General features: G+C 39.1%; 1 protein-coding gene and 1 pseudogene across 2 annotated transcripts; one reads left to right on the plus strand and one right to left on the minus strand.

Moving 5' to 3' along the window:
* Positions 1-939: 939 nt before the first annotated feature.
* On the minus strand, positions 940-2,401 carry LOC309703175 (platelet-derived growth factor receptor-like protein; annotated as a pseudogene). The gene is made up of 4 exons: positions 2,370-2,401; positions 1,737-1,886; positions 1,546-1,609; positions 940-1,227 (listed from the first exon to the last, which is right to left on the minus strand). The product of its transcript is annotated as a platelet-derived growth factor receptor-like protein (transcript).
* A 1,481-nt stretch (positions 2,402-3,882) lies between these two features.
* On the plus strand, positions 3,883-7,803 carry LOC309704041 (butyrophilin subfamily 1 member A1-like). Its single transcript, XM_082528994.1, has 3 exons — positions 3,883-4,124; positions 5,244-5,597; positions 5,836-7,803. Exons 1-3 carry the CDS (start codon positions 4,070-4,072, stop codon positions 6,018-6,020), a joined length of 594 nt encoding a protein of 197 aa, XP_082385120.1. The 5' UTR covers positions 3,883-4,069; the 3' UTR covers positions 6,021-7,803.
* The last annotated feature ends 15,002 nt before the right edge of the window (positions 7,804-22,805 follow it).

The raw sequence follows: 22,805 nt of genomic DNA on the forward strand, positions 1-22,805 counted from the left end.
TATTGGTCAGTCAAGGTTTCAAAACCATCTGAACAGCGACACCCAATGGCCACTTTTGCTATTGTCACACATTGTCACTGGCGTTTGAACATGTGCAAATGTGAGACAGAAAGCACTTGGACCTAGAAAAAGTGCTTGTAGTTTGTGTGTGTGTGTGTGTGTGTGTGTGTGTGTGTGTGTGTGTGTGTGTGTGTGTGTGTGTGTGTGTGTGTGTGTGTGGGAGTTTGTGGCATCATAAATATTTTTCAATACTCTGGCAAACCAGTGGGCAAGCCATGACTCAACATGCACCAAAACCTCAGTTACCCGTGGTCACCTGACATGGGTTTTTTGAGCCACACATCAATATTGAGCATGACATCCCTAGCATGTCCAATGTTTTTGAACGATTTTTTTGCTTAATTTACTATATCTATAACACACTGGATGAACACAGTATTCACTCAGATGCATACTGATGTTTACTGTGTTGAAACACAACACAACAAGCAGTCTTGTGTTATTGTCGGCTTCTCTTTTTGATACCATGTCCTGCAATATAACAGAGCTACTTTGCATCTGCCATTCGTGTGCCAGACACTGCCAAGCCACGACTCCTATCCACTGGTGATATTGGATGCCACCTTATGAATACATCAAGTGAGTGCAAATAGGCTTTACATCCTGTACTGTCACACAAAGCTACACTATATTGCCAAAAGTATTGTTTTGTGTGCCCTCACACACATGTGAACTTGAGTGAAATCCCATTCTTAATTCATAGGGTTTAATATGATTTACAGCTATAGCAGCTTAATCTGTTCCAGGAACTCTTTCCACAAGGTTTAGGAGCATGTTTATAGGATTTTTTCTTAATTTTTCCATTTGTAAGGTTAGACGCTAATGTTTGACAAAAAGGCCCGGGTTGTAGTCTCCGCTCCAATTCCTCCCAAAGGTGTTCTAATGAGTGGATGTCAGGACTCTGTGCTGGGCAGTCAAGAGAGTGGAGTGCAGCATTGTGTTAACATAAATAAGCATGTACTTTATAGAGCTCTGCCTCAGGTTTCCCAGACTGGAAACACAGTATAAAGCTCCGGCATGATATGGCCGAGGTCGATGGATTGTGAAGCCCTTCTTACATTAAAGGAGATCTCCCTTCTGTCCACCTCCACGGGTGGGTACTCACGGAGCAGAGTTACTTTAGCCTCAGGTGACGTCACCTGACAGGGGAGGACTGCAGGCCAGTTGCTCAAATTCAAATTTTTATTTGTCACGTACACAGTCATACACAGTACGATATGCAGTGAAATGCTTAGACAACTGCTCGTGACCTAAAGAAGAAAAAAAAAAGGAAATAAATATGAAAAATTAATAAAGTGTAAATTTAACTAGGAAGGAATAAAATATAAAAAAATTAAGGTTAAAAATGAAATAACTGTGCAACACAAATTAGAATGAAGGGTAAATTTAACTGGGAAAGAATAAGATAAAATATATAAATTAAAGTTGAAAATAAAATAACTGTACAACAAAATACACAATACACAGTATAGAACTATATAAGAATGTATGCTCCTCAGCTGAATCGCCTTGTAATACTCAGTTGATGGAACAAACAGTTCTTGTGGATCTGGTCCGTACAGAGACCAGATATGGCAGATTTATGATGAGATTATTAGGATGTAAAAAAGATTCATGTCAAGTCTGCAGTTCAGAGAAATGCAAGGCTAAGCATCAATAAAATGTATTAATCACACCTGGAAAGAAGACGAAGACTAACAGCTTTGCTGTATTCCTTCCTGCAGTCAGTGTGTTCACAGTTCATTGGGTAGCATGTGTACTCCCCCGTGTCTGCACCAGAGGGGTTGACCAGCATCAGAACCCCATATCGCTCATACTGAACAATTCTGCACAGCCAAAGCAAAAAGGAGCAAAAGAACACATTTTCTTGCTTACTCAAGCTGACACTGCACTTTATGAGTAAAGATCTGTAGACATGAAATGTTACCTGACCTTATGGACCTTGCTTTGTGCAAGACTATCACTGTCATTAATGGGTGTGTGTGTCTGTAACAACACTCAGCTGAGTAAAATATGTCAAATATAAAATTGATTAAGGAACTTTAACCCATCAATTGTTTAAAACTCTGAAGCTGTATCAGAGCACCACACTGTGCTTTGTTACATCACACAGCTTGACTGTAATGGATAACTATGGATATCATGCTTAAAGAGTAAATGGTTAGACTGGTTAGTCAGTGTGGTATGCTAATGAGTTTATGGTCAGTCAGGTTAATGTGTACATTGTTGAAGAATATTTATATATTCTAAAGAGCTTGAAAAGAAAAGTGACTGGACTTTAAGTTTCTTGAAGATGTTTAACCTCTCACCTGAGAAGCTTCTTCAGTTCTTTTATATACATCAATGAATAAAGAAAGACCAACGAATAATTATGTCTACTAATCTGTATTTGTTACTAATGTTCAATTTCATTTTTTAATGAAATCAAAGAAAAGACATCCAGGTTATGGTGGATTTGCTTTGTAGTACAGGACCAAAGTGGGTTGAGTTTGCAGGAATAATCCAAGAACATTCTACTGGCTAATACGAGAGATATGAGAACTGAACTACCTTCATAGTAGAGAAGGTGGTTCTACAATTGACCTTGATGACTGAGCATCTTCACAGACACACCTTCGTAGTACTGTGAATGTGGAGTTACTTGAATAAGACTTGTGTTTTTAAATACTGCAGGCTTTATGAATTGATAATGAACAGGAGCCACCCAAAAACGTGTAAAACCAGATTACAGTTCCATCTAAAAGGTGAGAGAGAAAGAATGGAAGGAAGAAAAGAAACCATCACACGAGGAGCTGCCTGTGCTCGTGCTGTTGTCAGATGGCCTCTGTTTCAAATGGACTTCAAGTCTTTATTTACGTGTTGGCTGATTGTTGTCTACATGTAAAAATATCCCAAAATATTAACAGTAATCACTCAGTTGACTACTTTATTTTGTGTCTGTCACTAGAGAGCAGCAAAGTGCCATACAAAAGAAAAAACTACAACCCTCCACATAATACAAATACATCCTAGTTTCGTGCAGTTCTGTTTTCACTTCGTACCTACAACACTGCTTTGTTATTTGTCAGAACAAACACATGAAACGTCTTCAAGAAACTTAAAGAAGTCCAGTCATTTTCCTTTCTAAGCTCCTTAGAGTACATAAATATTCTTACACATTAACCTGACCGATAGTATTGTCCTTACCACCCAGACTAACTGGTCTAATAGTTTACAGTTAAAGAGTGTTATCCACGAATATTCACAGCTAACGAACGTGAGTGGATTTAAAAACACTCAGCACAGAATCGGCTACACCACACACACCTGACAACAGTGTGCGCTGCTGTAGGAGAACAGCTATTGGTCAATAAATTGAAGAAGAGCCAATCAGAGAGTTCAAATATGTGCGCGGTCTGTTGTTTCAGTCAAACTTTGTAATGTAACGTAAAAGCGCGTAAAAACTGCTCCTCTGAGCTTCCTGGTTTTTAACAGTTTAACAGGTCAAACCTGGTTAAACAATTTTAACTGTGAGATATTCTTAGACTATACACACCCATTAATGACAACGGCACCACAACACAACTTAAACAGCATAAAACTGTTTCCTGTTATGTAAGGGTACATACATATTATTATTATTATTATTATTATTATTATTATTATTATTATTATTATTATTTATTTATATTTTATATTTTTTTATCTGTATAAAATGTTCCCTTCCTAGCTCAGACGCCATATCTATCTATCTATCTATATGGCGTCTGAGCTAGGACGGGAACAGAAGTAAGAATGCATGAAACCTATGTGTTATCGGCAATCACGTGGTGTGCACAGGGCGTGGATGTTCCCTTTGTGTGGAAAGGAAAACGAAACTTAACAACACTTCTTGCTGTAAGATTCTACAGCGAACAACTGAAGTTTAATATTAGAGGCGTAATATTACAAATTTAATATTAAACTTCAGTTGTTTGCTACGTCTGGAGTACACAAAACTGGACGTGTACATAATGAAAAGAGAGAGAAAATGCTGCCCTTCCTGATTCTTCTGTCTCTAAACCCACTGATTTCTGCCGCACAAGGTGAGCATTGTATTAGTAGATCAATGTGAATGTGTGAAAAACGATTAAATAACAAGTTAATACATTTTATGTGAGTTTAATTTGTTGCTTTTTTATTGTAGTCTATATTTAGTCTTTTTGTTTTTCATAAAAAAAACCTTTACATGGGAAGTTAATGCGACAGTACAAAGTGCCTGTAAGATATGACATAAACGTATAAATATGTCTATCTTAAAAACAGTATCGATAGTGATGTGGAAAGAAAAGGCTTCGTAAAACACGGAAACGCTGACGCATTTGTTTCCTGCTATTTCAAACAGCGACATCTGCTGGCGTATTGGAAATCGCCCCTGCAAACCTGCAAACAAACTTATTATTATCAAACTGTCAATAACTGTGATGTGTTTTTTCTTGACTTCTAACCTTCTAAGACTAGTTTGCGCCATCTGTTTTTTTTTCTAGACACTGGCAAGCAAAGCTAGAAGCTGCCATCGCCTTAGTTTTAATTTGTAGTTAATTCTAATTTATCTCCTTGTTTATAATTTCAGTTCAGTTTTATTTATTTAGCATCAAATCCCAACAACAGTTGTTTCAAGGTTCTCTATATTGTAAGGAAAAGACCCTACAATAATAGATGCTACTAAGGTATTAATACAGTATAGCCAATCATAATATTGTGGTACTTTGGCTGCTTCAATTTTTTTCCTCACTCCTATTAAATATGTGGATCAAAAGGATACAAAGGAGCAAACTCAGTGGCTGTGGAGATTCATATCAAAGGGAACAGTCAACAGAAGGTTTGTGTGTGTGCTTTTATGCTTTTATAGTACAGAAGACGTTGATATGATTTTCCTGATTTTAATGTTCAGGTTAAAGTCATTTAAGGTTAAGGTCTGGGAACACACATCAGTGCAGGTCCTCACAGAGAAAGAGAGTCGATTCTGTGTAAGTGGTGTAATGATTTATCCACCACACATCAGATGATGCCAAGTATGTCTGTTGTTTTGTCTCTTCTTGCCCAGTTCATCAGAGCTTTGCAGTTCCTCTTTAAAGTTACTTGTTCCTATTGGCTGCTGTAAAAGTGAAGACCTATACTCTGACCCCTTTAACCTCTCTGATCTTTGTTGTTTCCTCTTTCAGACATAAAAACCATCACAGCTAGGCTTGGAGAAAAAGTCACTCTGCCATGTCAAGCTCCAAACAGCAACAACCTCGCAGGTGTGGAGTGGAGCAGACAGGACCTGGAGCCAGAATATGTTCTTTTGCTCCGAGACGGGCACATTGTTCCAGAAGACCAGCAATCATCTTTTAAAGACCGGGTGGAACTCCAGGACCAACAGATGAAAAATGGAGACGTGTCTTTGATTCTGGAGAAAGTGAAAGCTGCAGATAATGGAACATACGAGTGCCGCATCCTCACGCATGGGGGAGAACGGAGAAAGAGAGCTGTGAAAACCATCAGCAGCATAAACCTGAGTGTTGTTGATCCTCCAGGTGAGTGAGCAGAGTTGAGTGTGTGTGTGATCAGAGGTGAAGCTGCTTCCTGGTTGTTGATGTTTTTTTCTAAAGATGTTGTTGATGAGACTTTGTAGAAAGCAGCTGGTCTGAGTGATGTGATCAGAGTGCAGTAGATAATGTCTGACAGCAGTTTGAAGAGGAAATGGATTCTGTTCTGTTCTTCACTCATCACCTACCTGACAGCTGACACCTCACACCTGTTTCTCACCTGCAGGTCAGACAGGAGAAAACCCAGACGATGGAGGAGGGAAGATTGGATCTGTTGGACCTGCAGCTATTCTGTCAGTTTTTGCTGTGCTTCTTGTTGCTGCTGTTGTTGGCTTTGTGATCTACAGAAAACATAAACAACAGCAGAGTCAGGAATCATACCAGCCTCCAGCTGAACAACCGCCTGTCTGAAAATTTTCAGAGCTTTTTTCAGCTTTACTTTAAATTTCCTGCTGCTGTTCCAAGTTCTCACTTCTGACATTCAGCATGTGGAAATATAATATAGGTCCGAATCTGGGCCCTGTACTATGAAGCAAGTTCAAAATACCCAGGGTATCTTTCCTGACATTGGTGGTCATAAGAAGCTTGTCATCTAGTTGCTTGGTTAACCCATGAGTGAATAAAGATAAGATAACCTGTATTAGTCCCACACGTGGAAAATTTGTTTTGTCACAGCAGAAAGTGGACAGTGTTATATAGTCAAAGGAGCTTGCAAAGAAAAGTGTCTGGACATCTTTAAGTTACTTGAAGATGTTTCCGAGATGTTTCTGAGAAGCTTCTTCAGTTCTGAAGAAGCTTCTCGGATGAGAGGTGAAACATCTTCAAGCAACTTAAAGATGTCCAGACACTTTTCTTTCCAAGCTCCTTTGACTACGATGACCTGGATGACTGAGAACCTTCACAGACAGTGTTATATAGCAAAGATAAGACTACAATATGAATAACATACTGTATACTGTCCAATGTACACTCTGTCCACCTGGAACTGATGTAAAATCTTATAAGATAATAATAATATAATATAAAGAGTTTGGACAACTACTACTATCCACACGCTGGTCTGAAGGATCTTCCAGGAATGGTGATGCTGTTTGCCACAGACTTAGTTTGTCAGTAGGAAGTGATCTCACACCTCATTTCATACCTACAGATCTCTAATCTATGACCTAACCTGCTATTGAACAGGTTAGGTCATAGATTAACAAGGAACCCCAGGAAAAAGTGAACCACCTTCATAGTACAGATTGAACCCTGAAGTTTGAAATTACCTGGATAAGAAAAATTCTCCCAATAGGCCTTTCATCTTCAGTTTCTTTGTACAGGGCAGTTAATAAACATTTATCATCCTCACCTCAAAACAGAGCAAAGAGAAAATGAAATCACTTAATCTAAATGTTAAGCCTTTTATTGCTGGTCTAGCAATAAAATGTCTGTTAAGGGCAAATAAATATAAAACAACAAGAAAAATGCAAGAATAGAAAATAACAAAAACTAAAACTTCCACAGTTTTATATAAATTATAAATTGAATGCATCCTGTCTCTGTCTGTCAGAACATGAACTAAAGATTTGCTGTTCTGGTGTTTGGATTGAGTGTCTGTCTGGTAATGACGTATATAAGTAGATCAGTCACTGTGAGCCAATTGAAATGATTGAATGTTTAATATCAATGTCTTGTTTGAAGCAGAAGTCCTCTCATAAGCTACAGTTAAACATAGTATTCATTTCACTTCTTTACTGTTTCTTGCATTTTTATTTAGCATCAGCTTTTTAAACAAAATCCTGTTTGGGTGATATTACCTGTATGATTACCTTCTGATGCTTTAATGTGCCTTTTGAAGTACTAGTGTGAAATGAAATTAAAGGGAAAACTATCAGTTTATATTGTTTTTGTTTTTTTCTGTTGTTTCGTGCTCAGGTTCTTTCCTTTACTGGTGAATATGAAAAAAAAGCAACAACTAGCTATTATCATGTTCATGCAGGTCTAATCTCACTGGGAACCACCTGAACTCAGCCCAGAGAGAGAAGCTGCAGCACTGAAGATTTAAAAGTCAATAATCTTTTCCCTCAAGACACATTTGAGTCTGAAGCTCTTTATACCTGATATAAAGGCTGCTTATCAGTTATTCCTTGAACAAAGTTCTCTGTGTAGAACACACACTGATTATACTCAATAAAAGCTGGTGATAAAGTGATTGGACTGACTTTCATTAACTACAGTATGTAGCAAAAATACTTTGGATTAAACTTAAATTCAGCCAAAGCTCCTGATGAGCCTGTGACTGTAACTAGAAGCAAAAAGGTTCATGTTGTTGCCTGAAGTTCAGCTTCAGCTGTTTCTCAGCTTGAGGCAGGAAGAAGGTTTCCGTTCTTCTTCTGTGAGTCTAAAGTGCAAACGAAGCCTGATGTGTAAACACTGCTGATCTTTGATTCAGCTGCTTCAGGCTATGGTTTAATCTGCACATTTATCAGCTCAGCAGCTCCTGGATAAGAGCAGGCTCCCTCTTAAAGGCTTAGCCATCGTCCTTAAATATTTTGCATGTTTAAACATGCTTTTTAAAAGCGTTTGCACAAAATTAATTTGGTGCCTATTCCTGATGCCATGAACTTATTTGCAGAGTATCTTTTTACTGTAAAATGCTTGAAATCTTTATGAACCGAAAGGTTGTTTAATCGTCTGACTGTAAGTATTAATATATGATCCTAAAAGAGAAAACAGTGGTTTAAATAATAACAAGGGCTGTATTAAAACTTTCTATTATGATGTTCTTAATACATACTCAAAAAACACACTATGAAAACAATTGTTCTGTTTCTGTATTGTACTGTGATGCATTTCTCTATTTAAAAAGGATTTATGCTTGTTTTCTTTTCTGTTGATGTGTTCAGCGCTGCGAGTGGGCGTGTTCATGCAGGTCTAGTTTTACTGGAAACCTGCTGATCCAGTTCCAGAGTCAAACACACCACGTGAGATCAGCTTCAGGCATCACCAGGTGAAAAACACTCAGAGAGCAGCTGCAGCACTGAATAATTAAACATATTTCTTTATGCAGAGGCTGACACTAAACCTGATCATTGACCTGCTTTAACTGCAGTGTGCAACAAAGAAACTGAAGTTAAAATGTAACCTGCACAGCTCCTAACGAGCCTGCGACTGTAAACAGAGCTCAGTGTGTGGTTAGATCTGTTTGTGAAGGTTCTCAGTCATCCAGGTCATCATCACAGCAGAGATCATCATCATCTGGATCAGAGGAAGTTAAAGCTGTAGGTCATGTGACACTGTGATATTTGTGGGATGCAGTAATTTGATAAGATGGTTTTAAATGTCAAATATGGACATGAACCTGAAGGGGAACGTATGTGAAAGTGACAAGTTGAGTGAGTCGGACTGTCTCAACTCAGCCACGGCTTCATCTCTTATAGGTCAGACGTACGCTGTTTTCTGACACTTCTACCACATCTGGCCCACACAGCACTCATTTTAGACCTCGTCAGCTCCTCAGCTATAAAGGTCTTAATGTGGGCCAGGTTAAGTTCCACATGTGCCGTCTGGTGTGTGTGGTTAGTCACTCTGTGACTCAGAAAGATGAAACATAAATGTTGCTCTGGGGGAAAAACTCAGCTTTAAAAAATTTCCTTGGAAAATACAAATAGTAAAGTTTGTTTTTACTGTGTAAGAATCAAAACTAAAATGTGTTTATCTCTAAATGTCAGTTAGGGGTCCGTCCCTGAGAGACAGCAGAGATAACAAAATGGGTGTACACACATATGTGCACAGTGTTTGTGGTTGAAGCTGTTGCACTGTGGTTTCGAGCTTGCAGACTGAATCAGGAAGTTGCTTCATGCACCATGCAGAGAGCCTTCTGTTTAGGCCGACTCACAAAAAAATCCAGAGTGTCACATTTCCTCCTTCACACATGTCACACTCTGTGGCAAAGGTCTGTGTGACCAAGGCTCACATGAAGAGTGTTTATATACGGTTGTGTAATAGTGTTTATGTTTGTTCTGAGCCACAGGGTGGGTTTAATGAGGCGGTGTTATGAGGGACAGACTTTATTGACATTTGAAGTGCACAGAGCAGAGGCTGATTGGCTCACTGAAGGAGGGCTGTGAGATGATTGGACCAGACTGATGACAACAGAAATGAGTTTTAAAGTGCGGGAAAGCCGAAGTGATGTAAACAATAGACCAGAAGCCCAAAAACGAATACAGCTCTGCCTTATGAACTCTTTCATAGGTTCAACTCAAAACAATATCAGGATCCTGTGTTCAGGGTGATGAACAGTTTCCTGTTTCCTGCTGTGAGGTCCGTGTAATTTCTGCAAATACTCTGTGCGCTCTATTGGCAAAAACAAATAAAAATATTTGATAGAGAGAGTTGAGGTTGCGGTTGTTTCACATCACTGATGATGTGGAACTCGTGTTGGACTGTGTTGTAGGATTGTGGGATGCACTTTGTGGAGTCCTCTAAAACAGTCGCACACACGGGCGCCTCCATCCTTTCCTTACATCAAAGTCTGTCTGTTAAAAGAGCCTCAGCTCATGCATCACTCATCTTTCTGCTCAGCATAGCAAGAGAAGCTGGCGACACAAGACACAAAGAGAGATGAGATTTATAATTTCATTTCTAACAACTTTTTAAATATTAAATGGTGTATAATTAGGAGAAGAAGGTGCAGCCTGGTAGAATGTGAGTGTGTGTTAATACTTCAGAAGGACAAAGTGTACAGTAGTTTAACCCTGACTGTGTGTGTGTGTACAAAACACAGACTCTGAGGGCTTCAGTCCACAGACAGCCGGAAACATCGGAAGTGAGGTGTGTCTATTTCAACCATGTGTCTAAAGGTTATTCATAATTCTTCAGTTATTTTACAATTTGGTGTCAGTCCAGTTTGATTTCTATAGCCCCAAATTACAAGAACAGTCACCTCAAGGTGCTTTGCACTGTAAGGTAAAGACCGTACAATAACACAGCGAGCACTTGGTGACGGTTGGAAGAACAAAAATCCATTTAGCAGAAAGAAACCTTAGAATCACATTAATGGACGGGTGGTCATCTGCTGTGAGCTTTTAAAGGTGAGCAGGAGGACAACAGGACAAGCATTGTGTGTATACGGTGTCACCTGTTCTGCTCACCTGCTTCTGTTTGATGGGCAAACAATGGGATTTGTCTCCAGGATCAAATACCAATAGTCTCGCATGTCAGGGAGTCTGTTTTGTCTGTTTCTCTGAGAATTTCTCATCCAAAAACTCTAAACCCAGGCACAATGTACATTTCAAATTCCTTTGATTTTAAATATGTCTATATTGTCTATCCTGTAAAATAGTCAGATGTCTATTTTTGTTAATGTACAGAATTCACCTGCTTGCTGCTACTACTGCACATTCACCCAATGTATATACTATATATATATATATATATATATATATATACGCTGTACTCTGTCCTCAGTGTGATGGCTCTGTGAAGAGCAAAAAACAAACAAACAAATGAGTTAAACTGAAGCTGTTTAGGAGTCAGGGAATTTCACTGGTTATTATCAGTTATTCTGAAGTATTAAAACATAAAATTCCAAAAGAGGGAAAAAGAAAGTTACGCACTGAGCTTCGTTTTAGAAGAAATGAAAGTGAGAGAGAAGGCCACACCCACCAGCATTTTGTTTATCAGTGGAAAGTTGCCAACATTTATTCTGTGATTTTACTCGTTTTAGACATTTTAATGATATAAGGAACATTGTGCATGACTCAGATGGATGAACAGAAGCTTCGGTGCAGGTTTTTTAATATGCAGAAAAAAGAATCACTTAAAACAAATGACCTCATTATAGATGAGCCAGCAGGAGCTTTGGGGCCCTCTGGAGGTCAGATTTAAACACAGAGGCTGCTCTTGTGAACATGACACATATTTATTCATGGACCTCTAATATTTATGTTAGAAATTCTCTTTAATCAGAGTTTTGACTTACAGGAGTGTCTGAATGTGTTTATTGTTGGGAACTATCAGGAAGCATTCAATCCTGTCTCATCATGTCTGGAATGCAGTTCAGCGATGTTTCAAAAGAAAACATGTTGGCACTGGTTGACTTTCAGTCTGAGTGTCCTGTTTACATCTGATCTCTCCTTTGCCTGCCTCCTTCCTCCTCTATATAAATATATAACCTTCATTTGTATGTTTGTCCCTAACAGTCAGAGCAAATATAGAAAAAAGCTTTAAACACGTTCCTGGATTCATCTACAGCAGGAGCTGAAGCTGGCTGAGCTGTTACTGTGGGGGTGTTTAGCTGGAATTCAAAGACCTGAGAAACTCTTATCGCCTACATTACTGCTAATCTGGATTATTATTATTATATAATTGGCTGTTTAGAATATTTAGTGTCTGGTGGTGGCAGGAGAAGCCCATTTTCTGTTTAATATTCACTGATTGTTTAACTTCTCTGATCTACTGTAACGTACACTCAAAAAAATCTGTTGTTGGATGAACACAATTTAATCATGGCACCTTTTTCCACGTGATTTAACCAAGTACAAAAACCTATTTTTGACAGTATCAAACCAACACATTTGGCATTTGGTGGTTTAATGTAATCAGATTACGTTGGATCAATGTAGTATACATACATCAGAATCAGAATCAGAAAGGGTTTTATTGCCAAATGTTGAGCAGGTTTACAACATTAGGAAATTGCTGCGGTGCTTCAGTGCAAACATACTGTCATAAATTACGCTTAAATAGACATGAAAATAAAAATAAGAATAAGAATTAAAAGTGCTAAGTAGATAGATATATACATGATATATACATGAGTGCAGGTGGTGATCAGTGCCAAACATGGAATGATGCAGTGAACACAGCGTAGGGTCATGTGTTAGTGGTGGGAACAGTCATACGGTTATTGTTCATGTGACCAACAGCAGAGGGGAAGAAACTGTTCTTATGGCGAGAGGTTCTGGTGCGAATGGACCGGAGCCTCCTGCCTGAGGGGAGCAGGTCAAACAGACTGTGTCCAGGGTGAGAAGGGTCAGCTGAGATCCGAGCTGCACGCCCCAGTGTCCTGGAGGTGTACAGGTCCTGCAGAGATGGGAGTCTGCAGCCAATCACCTTCTCAGCAGAGCGCACAACATGCTGCAGTCTCTGTTTGTCCCTGATAGTGGCTCCAGCGTACTACACGGTGATGGAGGAGGTGAGGATGGACTCTATGATTGACTTGAAGTGATTTATTTAAGTATGTAGAGTAAAATTTGTTTTAATTCATTCTACACAAGTTAAAAACTTTAGGAAAACACAATGAAATCTTGTTGTTTGAAGAACTACTTTGTTAATCAAGGCAATTACTGCTAGTCTTCCTTAATGAACCAATATGGGGGTTGATGGTTTTATAGAGACAAACACCCATTTGCACTTACATTCATGGGTAATTTACAATCACCAATTAACCTAACTCTAATTACACATTGCAAACCAACCAGATTGTGGATTTGAACCCCTTCTTAGTAAGAAGGGCCGTTTTTAGCCCATTTAAACACCCCCCAAAATGAATCAAAGCACCCCCAAAGATTTCTTACTTTTTTGACAATATTTGGTGTTTGTGTGATACACTACAAAAAATATAGAAAGCATATAGTACTTGGTTGAGATGTAATATTTTAACAACAAAAGTATAGTTACCCCCAGTCCCAAAATGGTTTGTTCCAGCTCGCCTCTCCCCATCTCTGGCTCTGGTGCCCTTTGTGCCAGAGCGATAGTGGCTGAGACGCAGCAGAGCGGAGGTGTAAGTGCCTGGCTTAAAACAGGACATAATAGCTGCAATTAACCTTCAGTTACTCTTTATATACTTTGATAGGAGTCAGGCCATGTTTCTTTTTAGCTGAAAAACATTACACCAGGTAACCTGCAGTGTTGAAAACATGTTTTCCGACGATGTTTGCTACCCTACAATCCGTCCTGTTCTGTAGTAAAATCAGCGACATTTGACCATCCTGTTACTGTGTGTGTGTGTGTGTGTGTGTGTGTGTGTGTGTGTGTGTGTGTGTGTGTGTGTGTGTGTGTGTGTGTGTGTGTGTGTGTGTGTGGTGTACAGAGAGACAGCCAGGTTCATAATGGATATAAGGACGTTTTTTCAAAAACAGGAGCCACATTCAGGTAAAATTGTAAGATCAAATGATCCGTCAATAAAGGATAATGTTGGATCAGTGTTTCAATATTTAATCTTTGGTTATTTGCCTTTTGGTTGAAAGTACACTGAGAGAGGACTTTATTATTAGTGATTTCAATAGTAATTTTTTTCATATTAATTTAATTTTTTCATCTAATACAATCTTGCGTATGATTGTCAGTCCAAAGAGGGAGAGAGGAAAGAGGAAAGTACAAGATCAGGAAGAATCAGGTAAGGAAACAGACAGGGAACAGTGACAGGCACAACACAAACTGTTAAACTGCTTGAGAGAGTTGATCACCAAACAGTGACAGATTTGCCAACCTCAAGGTGAGGTGACATAGGTTAAAATAAAAGACTAAATCTGCAGAGCCATGGTAGTAGCATCTGCAGTAAAGATCCTTTCATACATCATACCATAGGCACAGTTGCCTCCATTTTTATAATTTTTTTAATTAAGATTTTGTACATTTGTACATTTCAAGGGCTCTTCTATTTTTGCAGTGTATTTTCTATGTATCTGTATTATATTATTCGTACACTTTAAAAGTGAATCTCTGTCCAAAAAATGCACTCAGTTTACTTTTCACTCACTGTGAGCATCATTGATTATTCTCCCACAGTAAGTAAGGTTAGGATATGTAATTTTTTTATTCCAATCCATTCTTCTTTTGCAGCATTTAAATAACCTTTATCAGATTTGATGGTTTTGTTACAGACTTTTCAAAAAAGTGTTTTGCGTTTCTTTCACAAATGTAGGGATTCTATTTTTTTTAGAATTGAATATTGATTTATTCATTAGCATTCAAATATCTCAGTGAAAACAGAATAAAGATCTACCACAAAGCAAGAAACCGAGACAATAATCAAAAGGTACTGGCTGAAGCATATGCTTATTAAATTGTGTTAAAATGTACAAAACAATGATGTCATGTTTTGAGACTTGATGAATTTAAGAATCTTATGATTTAATAAAGAAATTTGCAGACTTGCACAGAGATGGTAAAATTATGATGACTGATAACGGAGATGAAGACAACAGACGACGAGGACAGGGAGGGACAGGGGTTTAAATGCACCAAGGAGACAGTCAGAGGGAACCCGGGACAACTGGAGACATTTAAGGACGCAGGGACTGACAGAGACGGGGAAGAAGTCTCATTGTGACGAGTAAAGTTTACCCTGCCTGACTGGGCAGCTCTCCTGGTGCTCAGCACCCCCAAAGCTCTGATCCTAGAATCGCCCCTGACTATATTCATTAACTAATTATTAATTACAGCAATTTTGCACATAATGTGCCCTTTTTAACAACTGATTATATTGCTTGGGTGAAATTCTGAAGCACAGAATTCATGGACAGTGCCAAATGCTAGTGATGGGCAGATGAAGCTTCATGAAGCACTGAAGCTTTTCATCCAATTGCTTCACCCCAGCGCAAAGCTTCTTGAAGCTTCATTTGCTCTAGCAGGACACCTACTGGACGTAAAAATATTAGTTGGCATGAATTTGAAGAGTGTGGCATTTTGCACACAGCCTGTAAATGTCAACAACAAAAGGAGTGTGTAACACATGTATATTGTAGTGATGCAGTATACTGTGTATATGTATGGAAAATGATCATTTGGAAATGCTTAAAATGGAAATGATCATTTACTGTGAGGTGAGGTGTGGTTGGGGTGTGGACAGTGGTTGTGCTTTTGTGACGTTGAGGTATGGACAGCTACACACTGAGGCTTTGAGCCTCAGTCCTGCCTGTTCACATTTTATTCTGTAAAAACTAAATTTTCACTGCTTTTATGACCTTTTTAGTGGGGAGAACATAGCTAGGATTTAATGATTTAACAAATCTTTTGAATCCTTTGTCCTCCACAATGCTAAATGGCTGGGAGTCCTCAATCACCATGCTAACCAGGTCTTCATCTATTTGAGATTGTTCTCCTGAGGAAAGACAATAAAGACAAAGCACAAATATAAATATCACACACGTAACTTATTACAGCTGTATAATATTGTTTCATTTAGTAACATTACTGCATGCTGTATTATGATGGCATTTGATGGCTCACCTGGTCTTGCTCCACAATCGGTGTTCCCCTTATTCTCATGCAAAGCTCTGTAGTGCCTAAGCATGGATGAGGTGTTGTTGTTATATCCCAGCTCCCTGGCACAGAGCAAACACTTCACCTTGTACAAAAGTCAAGACAGCTCAACATAAATTGTATTGCACCATCAGTATTATGAAAATACATCTTCTGTAGAAATTTCCATACCTTGTTGGGAGGAATAAAATCAAAATGTTCCCACACAGGGGAGGACATCCTCCTCTTCTTAGCTGGCTCCATTCTCTCCTGACTTTCTCTCCTCACTCTCATAAACCTCCAAACTCTCACTAACCGCAACTCTCCATCAAACACTCACATTTTGAATGAAGTCTGAGGGTTTATATCGCTGTCATATCTCGCGGCTAAGTTCGAACCACTTCATGAACCAGTCACGTGGTACAGCCGGGCAGCGAGGCTTCGGACGTCATCATTTTCAGCTCCTCCCATAAATGAAGCAAGCCTCGAAACGCGCATCGCTTCGAAGCCTCGATACAGAACGTCACATCACTACCAAATGCTGTGTTTCCTCCCTTGAGATGCTCTGCTAGGCCTTTACAGCAGCCACCTTCAGCAGCCATCACAAAACTGAACAGCACTTCCCATTTCAAATGAATAGTGACCCATAGCACACTGCAAACCCACGAGTTTCTAAACAGAACTGGTTACAAATGCCAGCTACAGCATTTTAACAGGGTAACAATTAACATATAATTATGTGAAGTTAAACTTGTAGTCTTTTACATATAAATAAATATAAATATAAATAAATAATTTAAAATGAAGATTAATCAGGTTTCAATGATGTCTTTTCAGCTATAATGGCACATGTCGGAAAATGGAAAAAGTGGCCAATAAGACCGACGTGCCTGGAAAGTTGAGACACATAAGTCAGAGTGGGTGCGCCCACACTGGGAGAAAGATATTAATAGTTTCACCTTTTAGAATTTTCATTATTTCAGTTATATTCTTTTGTCAGGCTTTGGACATTTGAGCGAGTTGCTCATTGTTGATGTGAAGTATGATGAATACACCCTGACTTACTCCATCAACACCAAGGGGAATGAAACCTATCTGCTAACAAACTAGACAGTAACAGTATTTAGGCATAATTTCACACTCTGACGAATCCTTTTTTTTAAGGGTTCGGGCGACCGTGGCTCAGGGGAGGAAGGTTGCCGGTTTGATCCCCCTGCTCTCTGTGTCCTGGTCGTTGTGTCCTTGGGCAAGACACTTCACCTACCGCCTACGGGTGTTGGCCAGAGGGGCCGATGGCGCAATATGGCAGCCTCGCTTCTGTCAGTCTGCCCCAGGGCAGCTGTGGCTACACCTGTAGCTGCCTCCACCAGTGTGTGAATGTGAGAGTGAATGAATAGTGGTATTGTGAAGCGCTTTGGGTGCCTAGAAAAGTGCTATATGAATCCAATCCATTATTATTATTAAAACGTCTAGCTGAAACACCTAATGTTTTCACAGGGTGCAGTGTGGACCTCAGTGCTGACGTGCAGGAGAAGTTCAGGCAGTTCTCCTTGCAGACTGACTTCCTTCCTGAAAATATTTTCATCCTTCCCAAAAGTGGTACTGTAATGTAATGCAATGCAATTTCATGGCAGGATGCTGTAAACGGACTAAACTTCAGTCAGGAGAACAACTGAGATCATCTATCCACAATACTAGGTTAGCTATTAAGTAAAATGTTAAAAATATATAAATACAATAAAATACAGGGTCGTACATAAAATTTGTAATGCAGTTGTGCACTGACCACCTTTCCAATGTTCCTTCCTCAGATGAGTGTCCAGCTGCTGAAGACATTAAAATCTGTTATGTAAACGTAGCCGAGAACCAACTTGAGTACTGCTGGGAAAATAAAAAGGCAAACATCAAAAGTGCTGTATTATCTCATTTATTTTTAATGTTGACTTGGATCCATACCATGATTTATGAAATTATAAAATACTAAACTAAAATACTAACTAAAATAACAAAAATTGTCTGCTTCTTTAAAATTTCTTTTATTACATCAAACCAGTGAAAATTGGAAAAACAAAAAAAAACAAAGACCTGTTAGCATGTTTTGAGACAGAGACTGTAAAGTTCTGCAGGCCACTTTAAATCCTGCTTCATGCAAATGATTCACACTGAAAGTATCTTAGTTTAGTATTAAGTGAGCCACAAAGCAGCCTAATAGCTTAAAAAACAGTAAAACTAAGTGAAATTGCCAGTTTCAGTGTAATTCAGACGAAAGTCCAGCTGCAGATAAGGAATACCATTAAGTCAACAGTGTCTGAGTGTGTACTTCCCCGGTTAAAGTCCCTGTTTTCTTTCACCGTATGTTTGTTTGTTTAGATTTGCAGTCTGTGTGTTAGGATGCCTGGGTCGTCGACCCAGGGTTTTTGAGTGTATGATATTATTTATATTTTCTAGTTTTTGGTTTCTTTGAGTTCTGTCTTATGGCTTAGGTCTCTGTCTTCTTTAGTTGCTCTGTCTCCTCTATCACCTGCATCCCCTTGTCTAGTTCGCGTCTATGTGTATCTTAAGTTCCTATATCCCCGTGTTCAGTCAGTGTTTGTGTCTGCCCTGGTCCCACGTCTCTGTTCCCTTTGTAGTGCCTGCATGTGAGTCTGTGTCTTTGTTCAGTCTGTGTTATGTGTTTCCTGTTTTACTTTGTAGGTCTCCGTCTTTTCTCAGTGTGTGCAGTTTACGCTTCTTTGGTCTCGTCAGTTCTGATTTGCCCCAGCTGTGTTTCCCTTCTGTTACTCATTTCCTGATTGCTCCCTCTGTGTATTTAAGCCCTGTGTTTCTTAGTGTCTGTGTCGCGATCTACTGTTTTCTTAGCTGTGTGTTCTGTCATTTCTCCAGTTTAAGTTTGTTTTGAGTTTTTCCAGTTATGTTATATTTTTGAGTACCTAATTAAAGCCTTTTTGAGTTCACGTCCGTCTCCGGAGTCTGCACCTTGGGTCCTATTCCTGCCTGCACACAGCCACACCTAACACTGTGGTTGGGTAGATTTAAGATGAGTCATTGTTTTTCTATCCATGGTAGCTACCACTACTGAGGCTCAGGAAAAATGAAGAGGATAATTAAGAGGAACCATCAGTTCTGTCTCATCTAACTACACAGTATTATAATCATGCACTTATGTCTCAAACTAAGACAAAATGAGACAAAATTAGTTCTGTGAGTCTTTAGATTATCAGTAAATTCTGGTGATAATTTGACACTCAGTGGAGCCATTTTTGGTTTGTGATGAGTGTTTTGTGATGGTCAGCTTCTGTTTTGTGAAATGTTTTTTCTAATTTAGAAGATCACGCAGAAACGTGCACGCCCTTATCTGAGAGTGTCGCAAACTCGAGGTGAGAAGATAAACCTCGGATGGCCTGCGCGTTACCTATGTGCATCTCTCTTTTCAATGGCATCAAGTGAACCCATAATAAGCATTTCTATGTCTTAGACATCATATCCATTTCTAATGAGAGATTATTTTTTAAATGAGGGAAACCTGGTCTAACAAAACGCTTACAACAGAGCTAAAGGTTCATCACATGTGAGACGGTGGGACTCTCTGATAAGAACTGAAACACTGTGTGTAAACAGCTGAGACAAAACTATATATAAACACTCATTTATTCCATTTTAGTTTACAATGATTTTTAAAGTAATGTGGAATGATTCATGTTCATGAGCTGTTACAACCACAACCATTTATTTGTCTGTATATGGTTGGACTACAAGGCTTGTGTTGAGGGTCTTGGAATAAAAAGTGGAATAACATCAGCACAGCAGAACAAATAATGTTATTGTCTGCAGCTAAAATATATAGTGAACATGGTTTTATAATAATGCGCAAACACAACCTCACTCTGCAATATATGAGAAGCCAACAGCTGTCTTCATCCACGACCTCCGCCTTTACTCATCATCATTCACTTAATCGCTTAGGTTGGTTTAAATCAAACTCAGTTACAGGTTCAACTCCATTATATAAAAGTATGTTGACTTTGGATTTGGTGTGCAGTGCCACCTTAACAAAATGAGGAAACTAAGAGATTACAAAAAAAAAAGAAGTGCAAGAGTTAACGAGCTACTGCAGATTAACAGTTTCTGAAAGTCACGTGTTAAGAAATAGGACGATTAGATGAGCTGAGGGATCCATCTACTGCTCAATGAAGCCTCATCAGAAACAGTCTCAATGGAAGGATGGCTCTATTCTTAAGGAAGGGACACAGGGAGAAAGACTGGCGTATGTCACATTACACAGGAACTGGACGGAAAATCAGTTGAAAATATTCATCAGCATGTGCAAACATATTATAGGTATGGAATTCAGGAAAGTACCATCAGAAGTTGATCCACTATGCAAATGTCTGATTGGCAGTGGCTTCATTTTTCACTATGACAACAAACTGCTAATGCAGTATGAAGCATCACAGGACTTCAGTCATGGATTAGCCTCCCCAGACCTCAACATTACTGAAACGTCTTAACAGAGAATGGAATAAAAGGGAACCAACATCCAAGAAAAGAACTGCTCCTGAATACTTCTTTACAGAAAATACAAAAAAGCTTGACTAAGAGACTTAAGGCTGTGCTGAATAATAAAGGTGGACTGACTTACAGGGTCCTTAGTATCATATAAGCTCAGTTTTTGTCTTGTATACTGTATTTCCATTTATATAACAAAATATATAGAAACGAGCAGTGTTGGTCAAGTTACTTGAAAAAAGTAATCAGTAACTAATTACTGATTACTCCCCCCAAAAAGTAATCCCGTTACTTTACTGATTACTTATTTTCAAAAGTAATTAATTACTTAGTTACTTAGTTACTTAGTTACTTTTTAAAAACACGATTTACAACCTGAAGAGGTGATAAAGTGATAGATCTTTCAGCCCAATTCTACTTTTTCTACATAATCCATCCATCCATTCACTTCCGCTTATCCTTTTCAGGGTCGCGGGGGGCGCTGGAGCCTATCCCAGCTGTCATAGGGCGAGAGGCGGGGTACACCCTGGACAGGTCGCCAGTCTGTCGCAGGGCCAACACACAGGGACAAACAACCATTCACTCGCACATTCACACCTAGTGGCAATTTGGATTATCCAATTAACCTATCCCCACAAGCTGCATGTCTTTGGATGGTGGGAGGAAGCCGGAGTACCCGGAGGGAACCCACGCAAACACGGGGAGAACATGCAAACTCCACACAGAAAGACCCCGGCCTGATGGTGGAATTGAACTCAGGACCTTCTTGCTGTGCGGCAACAGTGCTAACCACCGTGCCACCGTGCTAGTTACTTAGTTACTTAGTTACTTTTTAAAAACACGATTTACAACCTGAAGAGGTGATAAAGTGATAGATCTTTCAGCCCAATTCTACTTTTTCTACATAATCCATCATACAAAATGTAATCAAATGGAAAAGTCTTTTTTTTAACTTGTTTTATCAGTTTTAATCTTTTAACTTTATGCATCAAGCAAAACATTTAATTATATGCAACATTCTCTGACTTGAATAAATTAGTTTAACATTTAAACCTATTTTCTACACATTCCAGCACATAAAATAAAATATTTTTTGTGTTTTCACTCACTCTTTCAAACAGATGCAAGTAAAACACAGCAGAAAATAAATAAAGTCAAAGACTCAGCGGTCCTTTTGCTCTATTTTCACCTGTAAAGCAGGAGCAGGGTAGGCGGAGGGTTACCCTGGTGTAGGTGTGCTGCGGTCAGTTGAAGAATCCGCGCGAGCGTCTCTGTGAGTTTCCCATCACGTCGTAGCTACTCGGTGCTTGCTCGGAAGTTTAGGGGTTTTTTTCGCTGTAAAAAGAAGTTTTCTTCCCACGCACGATGGACGCTAATGTTTTTGTCACTTTTTATGGAATCAAACTCAAAGTAAGGTCAGTACTTCCACGCTTTAAACGCTGCACGCTCATACGCTCTCCTGCACTCGATATATTATCCATTGTTGATCTGCACACAGCTGTTGTCACCAACGTCGCACTTGCTTACGTCACTGTCATGAGACATTCTCGCAAAAAAAATCACGGTTTTAGTAACGCAGTAACGCAGCGTTCCTACGGGAAAGTAACGGTAATCTAATTACCGATTTTGCAATAGTAATCCCTTACTTTACTCGTTACTTGAAAAAAGTAATCAGATTACAGCCCATTACTGCCCATCTCTGGAAACGAGGGGTGGTTTAAGACGTCTTTAGAGTTATATTCATTATCTTTAAACAAACAAAGAAAGCACCATCCATTCGTCTTCACTCTGTATGAAAAACAGGGGAAAGGTCAAATTAAATGTAAAAGTTTGAAATTCCTTTCACAATAAATCTAATCATAAACAAAATAAAAAATAGAAAATTGTTTAAACACACTTTTCCATAAAGCTATCAATAGGAAATGTTCCAGTAAACTTGTCTTGTCTTGTGTTTCTGTTTAACTTCTGCTGGTGTCCTTTCATGTGTCCACAGTTGACAGGTAACCCTATTGGAGCCGCCAATAGTAACCGGTGGCTTCTCAGCTTCAGTGTGTTGATGGGCACAGCCATTGTTACCACAGCTGCTGGTGGGGACCTGGAGTTGGTATACGCCGAGCTGTGAGAGGACAGAGATGGAGAACGGACATTTAACTATTTAACAGGAGATACGTTATGACTAATAGACGACTACTGTTTAAATGATGCCTTTGCAGCTCTTATGGCACACATTACACAACTTTTCTTCATGCCAACAAGACTGAGGTGCCCACATAGTTGACACATACAACTGATTATGATGCATATTTTACTATTCCTATTTTCACATATCTCCTTGGCTTTATTTGGGCTTTCTGTAGAGCAAGTATGTAAGAAGTACCTGAGCTAACTTAAATTTAGACGATATGAGGAAAAATGCCGCTTCCCAAAGTTTCCTACAAGTACCCAGTTTATATTTAGAGA

Source organism: Aulonocara stuartgranti (assembly GCF_965226115.1).
Source record: "Aulonocara stuartgranti genome assembly, chromosome: 3".
In the NCBI taxonomy this organism is placed as follows: Eukaryota; Metazoa; Chordata; class Actinopteri; order Cichliformes; family Cichlidae; genus Aulonocara; species Aulonocara stuartgranti.